The following is a 16477-nucleotide window of genomic DNA, read 5'->3' as shown; positions in this document are numbered from 1 at the left end:
GGCTATATCACAGGACAAAAAATATAGATGCTCCTATATTGCAGGCATACACAGTTCAACTCACATGTTACTTGCAACCAGATTACTTGCCAAAATGTGGATAGCATATTGGCAGAGCTGAATGACAATCTAGTTTACCCATGTTTCATATCAGTAGGAAAGTCAATAGACATAACTTCCATATATGGGGCTCTAAGAATCTGTGTGTTGTTTTTTAATACAAGTGAAATTTACTTGAGATAATGGTGGTGTGTATTGATACATGATGGGGTGATATGTCTTCATTTTTGCAGAACCTACACATTTCCTTAGATGTTTTACAAATTTACACCAAACCACAGTGAAGGACTTTCAAATATATAACTTTAAAAAATAAAACTAATATATAGTCTTGTGGCTTATCATTTGTCTTAATTGTTTTGCCATATGTGATTAAGAGAGTAATATTTTCTAATGTTACTTTGAGTCTTTTCAGGAGTGGGTTGGAACAAGAAGATATGCAAATTCTGTATCGGTATCTTACTTTGGCAGTAATTCCTGCCTATCAGGAATTAGAACTTAGAGGTGGTGCTTTTTCTCCTTCCAGATGTAATACAATGCATTTTGGCAGGTAAGATAACTAATCATGATATTTTTAAACTCTCTTCATAATTTAATAAAGCACCAGTCAAACAACTTGCCACTGTCTGTAGCTACATTCCACTATAGTGGATCTTTTTAAGCATAAGACTTTCATAGTCTATAGTATAAAAACAAATGTTTGTCTTTTTCACTATAATTTCTTCCATGTGTAATATGCTTATCACAGTGGCTTTACCAGTTTTAGGCCAATCTTTACGATTATGTAAAAAAGCTGTTTGTAACACTACCTATTTCATTGTATAGTAATTTATTTCCAAAGTAAGTAGAGTTACATCATGAAAAATAATGTGGATGTAAAAGGGAAAGGAATAATACTTAAGTCATGAGCTATCTGTGTTATAACAAAACTTATAGTATAAAGCACTGAACTTAACAATTCCCTTTACATTAATTAAGCAAAATTTTGCATGTGCAACACAACAGTGAAATACATGGCCATATTATCTCTTGATAAATTTATTTTATTACTTTATTTATTTTATTATTTAATAGTTTGGTAATTACAACAAAACTATTAAATATAATAGTTTGGTTGCTCAATGGAGTCAAAATCCATACTGGCAACAACAACAAAAAAATGTATTTTAGGAATATAGTAAGTCATCAGCCATGGGATTCTTACAATTGTGATGAATTAACTGGATGACTAATTAAAAGGAGTGGAAAATCATGCTGTGTAAACCAATGGAAGGGTGTCAGAACTTGAAAAAAAAAAGTGAAAAAATGTGGTGTAATAAATTGAGCAGATAATGAATTATTGTATTACCAAGATTATATTGTATATATCTAGTCTTAAATAACCCTGTGATGTTGCATATGAATTGAACAAGTACTTTTCATCAATATATACAGAAGAAAGACCCTCCATAGTGAGAAGAAACTATAGCTATTCAAGTGAAGCTGGAAAGTATTATATTTGCAATATTGAAATTTCAGATTATTTATTAGAAAAATTTTCAAGCCTAATGAATGACTAGTTCTGGAGTCTTGTTAATGGCATATATCCATTAATTTTGAGGGGATGAAAAGAGAGTGCATTCAAGCATTAAGGTTAATTATGAGATCATCATTGGACTGTGAAGAGATTCCCTTGGGTTGGAAAGGTGTCAGTGTGTTCCCAGTACCTAACGCTGGTAAGTGGATAGCTGCTGACCAGTCAGTCTGACTTCAGCGGTAAAAAAATCGTGGAGCAATAATGAAGAGTGTAATACATGATCATTTATATAGATATTGAATTCTGAATGAAACACAGCTTGGGGGGATACTAGGGGGCGTTATAAAGGAAAATTATGTTTAACTAATTTATACTTAGCTATTTTGGCAGTCAACGATGAGCTGGTGCCAGGAAATAATTTCAACATTGTTTACTTTGATTTTCTCAGAGCATTTAATTCAATCCCACATGAGAGGTTACTGTACATGCTAAAGAGTAGGAGACCATTGGAATTACTTAACAAGTACAAGTCACTGTTGAAAAAAAGCTGTGAATTAAGGTTGAATTTGAAAGTGTCACCAATTCTGCCCAGACACAATAGAGAAGGAGTATATGATGATAGCCATGTCGATCAATTCGGCCCGGGAAAGATTGTGCAAGGCTCAAGGGGTAGAATTTTTTTCAGCCTGGTCTGTATTTGTTAACAGGAGAGACTACTTCTACAGAGATGGGATAAACTTAAATAGAAAGGGTGCAAGAATATTTGTTGATGTTGTTGGTGCTATCGAGGCAGTGTTATGTGGATTCGAAAAACTGCTAGCTTGGGGGGATAATGCAAGGACTAATATCGAAATCATGACTCGGACCAGAGCAGAAAAGCAAAAGGCTCAAGCTAAATAGAGTGCTGTGGCTCAGGGGAGAACTGGGAAGAGTTGTCCTCTGAATCACAGCCTTTTAAAATGCACTGCTTGCTTGATGTTTGTGGAGCAATCAGGTATGGGACATGATATTGTCTTTGTGTGCGATGTAAGGAGTGTGAGGAAATCAGGTGACAACTCAGCATTGTTATGGGCCTATATGAGAGCTTGAAGGACAGGGTGGATGCCCTTGAAGGATCTAAATTGAGGGGCCCATCAAGCTCTCAGCTGCCCACGTCAACGCCAGAGCTTGCACTTGATCATCGTGCAACACAGCGGTAACCCCCAAGGCAGAATGCACTGGTCCCACAGGAACTAGTAGTTGTTGGTGACTCTATTGTTAGGGAAACGGGGAACATGGTATGTAAAAAGGATAGGTGGAACAGGACCAGGGTATGTCTGCCAGGGACAAAGGTTGATGACATTGTAGAGCGGATATCATCTTTTAAGGGCACAAAAGGTGATGTTGTTGTACACGTTGGCACTAATGATATTAAGAGTAGAAGACCGGCAGAATTACTTAACAAGTACAGGTCACTGTTGAAAGAAAAAATCCGTGAATTAGGGTTGAATTTGAAAGTGTCTGCAATTCTGCCCAGACACGATAGGAGGGAGTATATGATGAGAGCCTTGTCAATCACTTCGGCCCTGGAAAGATTGTGCAAGGCTCAAGTGGTAGAATTTTTTTTTTCAGCCTGGTTTGTACTTGTTAACAGGAGAGACTGCTTCTACAGGGATGGGATACACTTAAATAGGAAGGGTGCAAGAATATTTTCTGATGCTATCGAGGCAGTGTTAGGTGGGGTGGAAAACTGCTAGCTTGGGGGGATACTAGGACTAATAGGTTAACAATAGCCACTGGCAGAGGTGAAAGTGATTCTTGCACTGCTTCTATTGGACTGAGCAGCAGCCTGGAAAACAAGATGCTGGGTATTTCAGAGACTGCTGGGAGTCATTGCGGTACAAGTAAACACATGGGCTGTGTTAGGGAAGCTAAGAATAGGAACAGGTGCATGTATACTTGCGTATACACCAATGATAGGAGTTTGGTGAATAAATTTGATGAATTTGAGGTATTGCTCAAAACATCAAAGGCAGATATTGTTGGGATATCAGAGACATGGTGTCACACAAATATAAGGAATGGAGAACTGGAATTTGGAAAGTACAATATGTACAGGAAGGATAGACAGGATAGGAAGGGAGGAGGGGTTATGCTATTAGTTAAGAAACACATAAAATCCAAGGAAGTGGAGCCAGTCGACATTGCTGGACAGCGCAGTGTCGAGTCAGTTTGGTGTGACATAAGCATTGGGAGATCAAAATTGAGAGTAGGAGTGTGTTATAGGCCCAGTGACTCTGATGAATATAATAAGAAACTGTACAGAGTGGACCAGTAAATCAGAGAATCTTATAATGGGGATTTTAATTTCTCAGATATTGACTGGAATTTGTGGGTTGGTCACTCACACACTAGCAAGGCTTTTTTCGGATTTATTGGATGATTGTTTTCTACATCAGCAGAGGGAGTAATACTCTTGATCTGATTATCAGTACTGATTTTCATGCATTAAAAATCTGTAGATAAAGGAACCACTGGGTGGCAGTGATCACATTGTGCTGTAGTGCGATTTACTCAAAGAGGTAACTACCATCAGGGGTAAAGGGAAGGGTTTTTGCTTTCGTAAAGAGGCGCCTCCGTAGCCAGGTGGGAAGGAGCAGCAGTGCGTAGCACACGCTTCTTGATTAAACCGGGGTTCGAGCCTGTCACCACCAAATACGGAGGATGCGGAAAAGGTCTGGGAATGACCCCTGCATATCCCGGAGCAATATGGCCTTAGTTGCTAATGCTCCTAAAAACCAAATCACACACGCTTTCGTAAAGGTGACTACGGGGGTCTGAGACAGTATTTAAATTCTATACGGTGGGACCAACTGATGATGTTACCAACAGCAAATTTAAAAAGGGAAGCATTCAAAGAATTAATCTTGAAATCTACTAGGCTTTTCATACCAACTAAGAAATATTGTTCAAGATTTAGGCCTAAATGGATGTCAGATGAACTAATTAGACATGTGGCAGAGAAGAAAAATGAATGGGATACATATAAATTAACAGCTGACACTGAAGCCCATGATAGATATAAGCTGGGCTGTAACCAAGTGAAAAGGAGGTCAGGCAGGCAAAGGCAGATTGCGAGAAATCTTTGGTAAGGGATGCAAAGAAAAACAGCAAAGAGTTTTTTACTTATGTAAACTCTAGAAGGAAGAGGATGAATCAGATTGGTCCACTTGATATCGATGGTTCAACTGTTGATGATCCTGCTCAGGTAGCTAACAAACTAAATGAATATTTTGCATCGACATTCACACATGAGAAGTTATTCAGGGAAGGGAGTGCCAGAGTTGTATTAAACTCCTCTGGCAGTAAGCCAGATAATCTTGTAATAACTGAGAGTAAAGTGGAGGAGAAATTGTTGAAGATAAACATAACAAAGGCACCTGGGGCGGATGGAATCTATCCAGTTATATTAAAAGAGGCAGTAAAGGAAGTAGGCAAACCCTTAGCCATAATTACGAAAGCTTCTTTGGACTCGGGGGAGGTACCTGTGGACTGGAGATGTGCAAATGTGACCCAAATTCACAAAGGAGGATCAAAGGGCATCACAAGTAATTATAAACCTATTAGTTTAACTTCTATTCCAGGAAAATTAATGGCGGCACTGGTTAAAGAAGCACTGCATGATCATCTAGACAAGACTCCAGTTATAGCTTGGTCACAGCATGGTTTTGTTAAGGGAAAGTCTTGCCTGACCAATTTGATTGGATACTATGATGTGATCATAAAGGAACTAGATGCAGAGAATAACTTTGATTTCATATATTTGGATCTTAGAAAGGCTTTTGATACTGTTGCACATGGCAGACTGCTGCACAGATTGGAGCAGTGTGGCATTAGAGGCAAATTGCTGCTATGGATAAAGGGATGGTTGAGTGGGAGAAGACAGAGTGGTAATCAATGGACACTGCTGTTCTTCGTGGACTAATGTTATTAGTGGAGTCCTTCATGGTTCAGTTTTGGGTCCATTGTTGTTTTCTGTATTTATAAATAATATTGATGATGGTATATCAGGCTTAATGTACAAGTTTGCAGATGATACGAAGGTTGGCAGGGTTGTTAAGGACACTAATGACAGTACGCTGGTGCAACAGGATCTAGAAAAGTTGAGCAGATGGGCTGAGAGGTGGCAAATGAAGTGTAACATTGACAAATGTAAAGTACTACATATGAGAAACAGTAACCCCAGAGTAACGTATCAACTCTGTGGCACTACCTTGACAGTGGTAGAGAACGAAAAGGACCTGGGGGTAATTGTGCAGGCAGATATGAAGTTTTCTGAGCAGTGCAGACGGTCTGCAAGAGTAGCTTATAGTGTCTTGTCAATGTTATGCATGAATTTTTCTAGCAGGGATAAGGAGGTGATTATCCCCTTGTATAAGGCAATGGTCAGGCCACACGTTGAGTACTGTATCCAGGTCTGGAGGCCTCATTTTAAGAAGGATGTAGAGCTGTTGGAATGAGTACAGAAAAGGGCAACAAGATTAGTGAATGGAACAAAGGGTTGCTCTCACGAAGATAGGCTTACGTTTTGCAAATTACAGTGTCTGGAGGCTAGCACCTGCAAGGTGATCTGATTGAGGTGTATAAAGCTTTGAATGGTTTGAGCATGTTCAATGCTGATAGGATTCTTCCTCTTGCTCAGAATAATCACCTGAGAGGGCATCAATTCAAATTGAGGAAAGGCAGATGTAGGATAGATGTGCAGAAGTTTGCCCTTGGCCAGCGGGTAGTTGGTTGGTGGAACAGACTTCCATTCTTTGTTGTGGAAGCTGATAGCCTAAATAAATTTAAGGCTGAGCTGGACAGGTATTTGGAACAAACGGAGGGGTGAAATTGGAGTGTTTTTTTTTTTTTTTTTTTTTGGCTGATGCTGCATAAGCTTGCTTTCTTGCATCATATGCCAATGCTAATTACAGGGAATATTCTTAGGTGGACTGCAGGGTGGCTGCTGCAGGGCAGGAGGCAGTGGGTTGTGATTGATGGTTATTCTTCAGCTTGGACTAAAATAAAAAGAGGGGTTCCCCATGGATCTCTACTGGGACAACTGCTGTTTTTGATTTTCCTAAATTATGTCGACAAAGGGATAGAGGCTGTGATGTCAAGGTTGGTAGAGTAGTTAATGATCAGTGGCAAGCAGAGCTTCTTCAGGACAACTTAGATAGACTTCAGGGAATGTCAGAAAAGTGGGAACTGTTTTAATGCAAGTCGAGGTCTTACACTCGGGGAATAGCAATCCCAAAATAACTGGAGAAGAAAAGGATTTGGGACTTATGATGTGGTTAGATGCAAAGTTCCCCAAGCAGTGTAGATAGGCAGCAAGAAATGCCCATGGTGTTCTTTAATGATTTCTCTACAGTTGCTTGTAGCGATTTGGGGGGGGGGAGGAGGTCATAATCTCACTGTATAAGGCATTTGTAAGACCACAATGCCACTAAAGGAATACTGTGTTTATATATGGAGACTGCACCTAAAAAAAATACCTTGTGCTTCTTTCAAGGGTCCAGAGATGGACAGTGCAGCTGATGTGATAGGCAAAAGGATGTCCATATAAGAAAAGACTGAGTATGTCAGTTGCACAGCTTGGAAACTAGGTACATTAGAGGAGACTTGATTGAGGTGTATAAGGCTCTGAGAGGTGAAAGTAAAATGAATGAAGGTGGAATTTTAGATTGTTTCCAGAACTAGTAGGCTATAAATTCAAGTTATGGGGAAGGGGTTTAGACTGAATTGTGGGAAGTTAAGGTTAATTGATGGATAGTTGAAATTGACAGTTTGTGGAAATTCAGAGGTTAGCTGGATAGTCACTTACATGAGGAGAAAGTGAAATAGATTATTTTATTTATCTTTTTATTTTTAATTAACTTTATTTTTGTCCAGTTCAGTATAAGCGTAGGTCTTCTTGCACTGTCTGGTTAATAATAATAAATAAAGCTATACCAACCTAGTCTGGCTTTATGCTCTTTGAATGAATCGTCATTCTTTTATTATAAATATCATAAATTATGCATTATGTGTAGTGCAAGCATCATAATGCAGTTCCAGTGGTGAAATTGGTTATCAAGCTGGCCAGGGGAGAAGTCTATCATGCGCTTCTGAAATCACTGTTTCATGCATTTTGCTTGGTGGATGGTTGTATTCTCATCTTGTAAGTATATTTTTCTGTAGTGGTAAACATGCAGCATTGCCAGGTATATCTGATCTGCAATGATATTCACTATACTCCCATTGTGATCAGGGAACCAAGGGTATGCCACAAAAATGTGTCCCAAACTGTTATACCTCCAGCAACCTGTGTCAGAACACAAAAGAATGGTTCCAGTGCCTTGTGTGGTTGCCTCCACGTGTGCACCCTTGTATCAGTGCTAAGAGTCATAAATGAGACTCTTTGGACCATGTGACTTGCCTCCAGTCCTCCTGAATCTATCCTTTGTGTTCTTGGTATTAACTCAGCTGTACTTTTCAATTTGTTTTCAAGGTCATTGGCTTCTACGAAGGTCTTTTACTCCTGTGGTGCTTTCATTTTAGAGTTCTTTGCATGGTGGAGGTCCTGATACTTTGTGATGATCCCACATCAAATTCAGAGGTTAATTGTTACATCATGAAGTGTTAACCGTTACAACGGTTACACTTCATAATTAACTCAAGATGTTGAGCACATTACATTTTCGGTTACAATTATGTTTCAGGCATTGTTATATTTGTTAAAAACCTGAAGTGTGCATTTAGCAGGTGCTAAACATATCGGTGCATATTTAAATTCTGCTAAATACACACTGATAGCCATACTTCTTTGGAAGTCTGTGACATCCTTCTTTTCCCAATTGAGGTGAAACTGATTTGGGTGCTATTAGATCACGTGGCTTTATAATGTTTTTCTGCATGTGTCACATACTGTGGTATCTTAGATTTACATATTTTTTAATAGATTGTTGCCCTAATAAAGTGGTCAGGCAGTGCATGAATATTTTTATTCAACTACTACTGCCATCAACTTTTGAAATTATGATCTTTCCTTGTGAAACGTGCTGTGTGTATATACACTATAAGCATGTACACTACAAACATCTTCTGCCATCAACTTTTGAAATTATGATCTTTCCTTGTGAAACATGCTGTGTGTATATACACTATAAGCATGTACACTACAAACATGTGCACACACACAAATTCTCATTATAACACACCCACTTATAGTACTCTTCAGATTATAGTGCTCTTTGGGGCTAGTCCCTTTGAAAGCACTATAATGGGAGTTTACTGTGTGTGTAAAATCAGTGTGTCAACTAAAATTTATATTCAAAATTATTTTTTTTTCCAGGTTTATGTTGGGGCCCAAAAATTTAAGTGATGAGCTTGATCTAAATGCTTTACCAAAGGTTTATCTTAATTCTGGTCAAACCGAATATTACCTGCTAGCATACAGAGCATTAAGTGCAACAGTATGTCTTTTGGTTGAAAGTAAGTTTATTATTATTAGTTATTATTATTTTTGCATTGCCATTTTAAAAATGTCATGTTATTATTAGTGCAACTTTTGGCATCATTCCTGATTGTGCAATAGGTTTTCGCTTTCATTTACTATATAATTTCTCATTCATTTTAAAAATGCTGTGGTTAACCAAGTATTTTAAGTAGTATCATTGGTAAGGTGGTAGATGACTTTCATCAACCGGTGAAATACCACCACTTTGCTTATTGGAGGCTTGAAGTGGTGAAACCCATGTTTAGTCTCTAGAGCAAAGTTTCCGGCATCCCCCCCATACTTCTCCTTCAACCCATGCACGGTACTAAGTACTGTAGGTTTTGATACCTTTCGTGTTTGGGGTTTTCATAAAAAAAATAAAATAAAATCAAAATTTTGCACTGATTTTATTTAATCAGAAGGTTGAGAAATATAGAGGGTGTCCCAAAAAGGTGTAACCAATTTTAAATGTTTGTAACAAATGTAATTTTAATGATAGAAACACAAAACCTGCGCTAAATGTGAGAAAAACAGTTGAAGTTTTTACTGACATTCAACATGTGCACCACTTGTCACACTAACAATATCTAATCGGTAATAAAGTTCATCCCATGTTTTTTCAAGGATGTCACACTTAATCATGGTAATTGCATTTGTAATCCTGCGCTTTAAGTCTGCGATGTCTACAACAGGGGTCTTGTAGACTGTGTCTTTGATGAATCCCCATAAGAAGAAATCACAAGGGGATAAATCTGGTGAACGTGGTTATCACGCAATGGGACCATCAAGCCCAATCCAATGGCCAGGAAACTTGTCATCAAGAGACCTCCTCACACTCAAAGCCCAATGTGGCGGCACTCCATCCTGTTGGAAAATAACCCCATTTGGCAGTTCATCCAATTGAAGATACACATAAAGCTCAAGCATGTCCTGGCAATTATCCGCTCTCACAGTCGCTTATTGAAAGAAAAAGGGTCCAATAACACGATCAACCATGATGCCACACCACATATTAACCTTTGGGCTATCTCGTTGATACTCCTGCATGCAGTGTGGGTTTTCAGTCCCCCAAATTCTGACATTTTGCTTATTCACCTTTCCTGAAACATGAAATGTTCACTCGTCCATGAAAAAAATCCGTGTCATTACATGTTCATCTTGTTCCATTTTCTCCAACATGTCTTCTGCAAATTGTTTACGTTTCACACGCGGTCATCCCGGGTTATGTGCTGGAGAATCTGCAGTTTATAAGGGTGCATTTTCAATTTTCTTTGCAACACTCTATGCACTGAAGTCTTGGGAATGGCCGGTTGCTGTGCTGCTGTTCTAACGGATTTTTGAGGACTACGAACGAATGAGTCTCTCACAACTTCCACTCTTTCCTGCATCAATGCTGGTCGACCAGGGCTTTTCTTAGGATGGACGCTACCTGTTTCCTTGAATAGCTGATACCACTTTCTCATGCTGTTACGGATTGATGGCTTTATCCCGTATTTACTCCTGAAATTACGCTGAACATGTGTTTCAGACCGGGTTTCAATAAACCACTCCGCTACCTGTGCTTTGGTCACGGGATCCATTTGTTACCTCTCTACTTAAACTTCAGGACAACTGTCACAATGTGCAAAAGAAAAGAACGGATTATTGAAGTAAAAACTTCAACTGTTTTTCTCACATTTAGCGCAGGTTTTGTGTTTCTATCCTTCAAATTACATTTGTTAGAAACATTTAAAATTGGTTACACCTTTTTGTTGACACCCTGTATAACTTCAGAATAACTTGAGAAGTGCTTTAAGAAATCCTTGTATTTGATTAAAAGATTATTGAAAATTTGCCAAGATATTGAAGAATTTCAAAATTCATTTGGAATTCATCTGGTTTCCCAATGTCACCTACCTATTTTTTGGTTGTAACCTGTCTGGTAGATTTTATGAAGTGCAGTGCTGTTTCAGTGACACCATTCAAGCATTCAGGTTTTGTACTTGGATATTTTTAGTCTGTTTTGTAATTTGTGCTTTGTTTACAGTGTTGTTTCAATAGGAGTTCCATGGATGAACTCCCACCAGCAAACCATTTATCATGAAAGTAAATGCAGTGATGAGTAAAATGGTGTCTCACTTCGAAGAACAAGAAAGATACCATTGCACAACTCTGTATCTCTGTAGGAGTTTCATGATAATCTGTACACATGTAGACATAATCTGTTGAAAGAAATTCTAAAACATTGCTCTACCTTTAATCCCACATTGTAAAAAAGTGTTTACACACACGTAGTAAACTCTTTAAAACTGGACCCTTGGGATTGAGAGGTCCAGATTTTAAAATTTTCTGTATTTTAGAGAGGTTGAGGTTTTGAAGAACACATACATTTATAATGCCTATCTTTTCCTTTCATTTTCATCATGGTCAACAAGATTTAAACTGCATTGATAATACAATGGTCTGAATTCTCAAAGTAGAATGCTGAATTCTCAAAGTAGAATGAACATACCTGTGGAACTAGTTGACCTAATACAGCATTACCTTCAGCAGATTGCTTTAGCTATATTGCAACTTTGAAAACTAATTTCGTATACCACTTGGCAGCTCACACTGAACAACAAATCAACTGTTTTGTCTGAGTGTTGTCACCAGAGACCACCTGCTATCTGATGAGGGACCACTTAGCCCAGAAACAGGCAGTCATAGCAGTTTCATCTTTTAAACAAAAGGCTGATTAACTTTGTGTGGCTATCTGTTGCAAGTATCTATATCTATACCATTGCAAAGGCAAGTTTGTTCTGCTGTAAGAATTAAGGCATTGTCTTGTCTCTGCATCTTAAAACCTGTTGGTTACAAAAACAGATTAAAGGACAAGATAGTCCTGCAGGCACCTCATAAAGAAAGAAATATAACTTTTTTGATTCTTAAAGATGGATTTTGTATTCTTAAAGGCGGATTTTGTATTCTTAAAGGCAAGTGCAATCATTCATGCGAGTGCCAGATTTTTTAAAAATATTTCTGGATTGTAAAATGTGTTGGATATTACAGAGTTTACTATATGTGTACACACACAGTGGCTACTCTATTAGGTTTCCCTTTTAACCTCAGAATAGCCTGGATTCATGGTAGCATTGATCCAATGAGGTGTCAAATGCATACCACAGGAATGCTGGTTAAGGTTGACTCAATTGCTTCACAGTTGCTATGAGTTGGATGGTTTGCTGATCTGGACTCTGTAGAGCTCATTTCACCTCATACCACAGGTGCTCTGTTGTTAGATTGAGATTTGGTGACTAGGGTGATCGTTGCAGCAGACTGATGTGTTTGTAGAATGAGTTCTGTATATAATTCTGGCCTTGTGACATGGTATTATTGTTGAAAGAACCCATCCACAGATGGATGCATCTGGCCAGAAACAATTCCCAGATAACCTGTGGCTAATAAGTGTTGCTCCACTGGTATCAAGGGGCCTAAATGTGTACCCTGCAAACACTCCCCACAACATTACACTGCCAACACTTGCTTGCATTGTTTACACCATATTCTAGTCCTCCCATCAGTGTGAAACTTTGGTGGGAAGAACTGGGATTCATCAGACAGGGCATTTTTCCAATCCTCCAGTGTTAATGTTCTTGAGCCCACTGTTACTATACCTTCTTGTTTTTTGCTGACAGGAATAGAATCCAATTTGGTTGTCAGCTGTGATACCACATCTATGACAAGGTATGATGAACCAGGTATTACTAAATGGCTCTTTAGTTACCAATTTTGTAATGGCTTTATTTAATTGACTGTAGCCTTTCTGTTACTCTGCAGAAGTTTTTTTCATCCTCTGTTTGCCCCTTGCATGAACAAGCTATTTCTGACCAGGATCATTGTTGGCTAGATGTTATTTGGTTATTGGACCAATATAAATATACCCGAGACATAGTTGTATGTGAAAGCCTGTAGGATTGCTATTTTGCTTGGTGTCAACTAGTTCAAAGTCACTTAAATCTTTTGTCTTGTCCATTCTTGCACTGAATTGTCTACATACAGCATCCCTACATATCTGCTTACCTGCTTTATATCACCTGGTAGAAATACATGGTGCTGTAACTGAAGGAGCTCTCCGTTTCATGAAAAGGGAAACAGTAGCCATTCAAATAACCTATCATTAAAATGATAAAATAAATAATTTATCTTTAATGCAGTATGAGGATGATGATTGGTCGGATGAGTGGTAGCTATTACAGTATGTACTGTACAAGGAAAAGTAGGCTCTGCCAATCCTCTTACACTATATTTGGCTCATTTGCTTACTCACTCATTATTTTTCATAGATCCTCCAGTTACAGCCCTAACTTCAAGCAAGGATTGGAAGAATTATTTACACTCCTTGTAGGGTGTCAGTTGACTGCTACACACAATCTCTTCAGTATTACCAGCCTTGCATGTTGTTGTCCCCCACCCATCTTACAGACATTGCATAACTTTCCCAACATGCTGCATCTCAGCAGGAACTAAAGAGAAGCCTTGAAAAATCAACAATTGGTTCTTTGATTGCTGATATAGTCAGCAGTATTACTTTTTTCTGCACTGTTAGTGTTCGATCCTGTTACATGGCATTCAAGATGCAGGTGAGAACACAACAAGTGTAATAGCTGTTTGGCGTTGCTATCTCACCCTGGTCCTTGAGCTGAAGGGGTGATGTTCCGTTCTGTTGTGGGGGGAAGACTACTTTTCATGGTCCCACTCCACTTCGTGGACAAAACATTTGTTTTGTCCATGAAGATAATAAGAACCAGTTTTATTATTGTTAACCATTTACTCTGACAGATAACCCTTCTCCTGACTCAGTTTCTCTAGTTGTTCAGGAAATGTTGCAGTAGCATCATGATGTGCAGAGGCTGATTCTGTACAATTTTTTGTTGTGCAATTTTTTTTTTTTTTTTTTTTTTTTTTAGTTTTCAAACCAACCTTACTGGCTTGAAACTTTGCCTTCAACACTTCCCTCCTTTGGAAGTTTCAACAAGGCATTTGCAATTGCTTGTCTGTTTCATGTATAATCAAGGCACTCTTTTTCTGGACACGGTCTTCTATCCTTGTGTATAAGAGCTTTTTCCATTTTCTCAAAATTATGGTCACATGGCATATAAACACTTTAGCACTTTGACAGACCATCAGCAGTATGTTCCTTTATTGTAGCTCACTCTTCTTCATGTTTCAAATAGTGACTTGTTCCCTGTAAGGCTCCCCACTGATGCCGCCACCCTCTTTTCATGTGAAAGTTTGTTTTACACTCTTTTCTTCATTGATATAATTTTCAGTGCTCTTTTCACACACTTATTCACTTTTAGCACTTATTGTGTGCTTAGAGCAAGACCACCTTTCAGTCAAATAAATTTTACACAGACCAGTGCTTTTTATGACTAATTTTTTTTTAAATAACAGAAATAATTTTTACTATTGAGCAAATATTAGCTTGAATTTGGGAAAAATAGATTTTCTTTACTTAATGTTTGATCAATGCAGGGCTCGTCTGCTCATAGATTACTTATGGCCTTCAGAAATACCAGCTTATAGTTAAGCACAAAATAAATGTTAATGAACAACATATAATGGTTAAAAAATGGAAATAATATAGAACACTATGGCAACTTCTGCACACAATGCAGTTACTATGTGAAAATGGACAAAGTTTGTGTGCATTGGTACACACGAAGAAAATCTGTGTTACAAAAACACTCATTTCAGGATAATTTGAAATTATCTGCTCTGCATTTTAGCACTGATCAGCTAGACTAAACTGCATAATGTAACAATCCTTTGGTGAGAGATTTCTGCATTAACTTTTATTGAAGATGTTTGTTATGTTTTTAATAACACAATGTTTTCTCTTTCTAGGTCCTTGTCAGCAGCTGTCATCAAATTTCTTCAAAATTCTTGATACTTACCTTGGCCCTCAGCTCTCTTCTCTGGCTAGTGAGGTCGGAGACCAGTATTCTAAAACTGTAAACAGGTATGCTATTTCACATGAATTGTTTCCTTAACATTAAAGTTAAGATGAAATACCCCACTACCCCATACACAACTCGGCAACTTGTTTATGCATTAGCAGGCTTTCTACTTTCTTCTGTATGGATAATTGGAACTCTACAGTAGTTTAATATAGTTATTTATTATCTATTCTTTTTTTTTGTAATTAACTCACGTTTTATGCAATGCAGTATTTATGTGTGCACCATCTGTAGAGGTAATAAGCTACCTATTTGGGTGTTTTCTTTTTTTTTTTTTTTTTTTACCAGCATGATTAAACAAGAAATTATTTACTTTATAACTAGATTCTATTTTGTTGGAAAATTTGGATTTTTCTCTGAGATTTCTACCTATTAATTTAAAAGTAACTTTAACAAATTGAGAGACATTAGGTCTCAAATTAGATTAAGAATGCAGATGCCAGTCACTTCAAATATATTTAATGATTAATTTTTTTCCCTTCCTTTTTATGTGCCTTATACTGTGTATAAAAGTTTTACAGCTGAATGTGTTATATACACCGATGAGCCAAAACATTATGACCACCTACCTAATATGATGTTGGTCCTCCACATGCAGCCAAAACAGCTCTTACCCAGCGAGGCATATGGATGCTACAAGATTTCTAAATGTGTCTTGTGGTATCTGGTACCAACACGTAACCAGCAGATCCTTTAACTCCTGTAAGGTTGAGATGCCACAGATCAGAGTTGCTGTTCCAACACAAACCACAATGCTCAATGGGATTGATGTCTGGGGAATTGGGGCCAGGGCAATACCTGAAAGTCTTCTTCATGTTCCGTGAACCAGTCTTGAACAATCTGGGCGATGTGGCATGGCACATCATCCTGCTGAAAGACTGCACCGCCAGAGGGGAAGACTGTTGCCATGAAAGGGTGTACCTGGTCAGCAATGATGTTTAGGTAGGTGATAGACATCAGAGTACCCAGCACATGGATGACTGGACCCAGGGTATCCCAGCAGAACATCACCCAAAGCATGACACTTCCACCACCGGCTTGTTTTCTTCCCACAGTGCATCCAGGCACTGTCACTTCCCCAGGTAAACGACGCACACTTACCCGGCAATCCACATGATGCAACAGGAAACATGATTCATCGGACCAGACGACTGTCTTCCAATCACTCAAGGTCCAGTTTCGATGCTTGTGTGCCCATTGTAGGCGCTGTCACCAGTGAACCGTGGTTAGCATGGGTGCTCGGAGCGGCCTGCAGCTATGCAGCCCCATTTTCAGCAGGGTTTGATGTTACTGTGTTGTGACACATTGCTCCCGTCACCAGCATTCCAATTATTGGTGAGTTGCGCTACAGTTGTTCTTCTGTTGCCATGTTTCATCCGGGAGAGCCTTCGCTCACCTCGAGCATCGATGAGCTGTGGT

General features: G+C 38.5%; 1 protein-coding gene across 2 annotated transcripts in view; it reads left to right on the top strand.

The window, feature by feature from the left end:
- Nucleotides 1-16477, top strand: part of Ccz1 (vacuolar fusion protein CCZ1) — an 80388-nt gene that overhangs the window by 54813 nt on the left and 9098 nt on the right. The window contains exons 8-10 of one of the 2 annotated variants that reach the window (XM_090371492.1): nucleotides 476-610; nucleotides 8934-9073; nucleotides 14946-15060. In XM_090371492.1, the coding sequence (XP_090227618.1) occupies nucleotides 476-610; nucleotides 8934-9073; nucleotides 14946-15060 (390 nt within the window). Of the gene's footprint in view, nucleotides 1-466; nucleotides 611-8933; nucleotides 9074-14945; nucleotides 15061-16477 lie in introns of both variants that reach the window. The other variant, XM_090371491.1, reaches the window with a different exon arrangement.

Source organism: Mastigoproctus giganteus, chromosome 4 (genome assembly GCF_048544385.1).
Source record: "Mastigoproctus giganteus isolate SK-2022 chromosome 4, ASM4854438v1, whole genome shotgun sequence".
Lineage (NCBI taxonomy): Eukaryota > Metazoa > Arthropoda > Arachnida > Uropygi > Thelyphonidae > Mastigoproctus > Mastigoproctus giganteus.
Note: the sequence above shows the minus strand (reverse complement) of the source record. Positions and strands in the feature narration are given on the sequence as shown.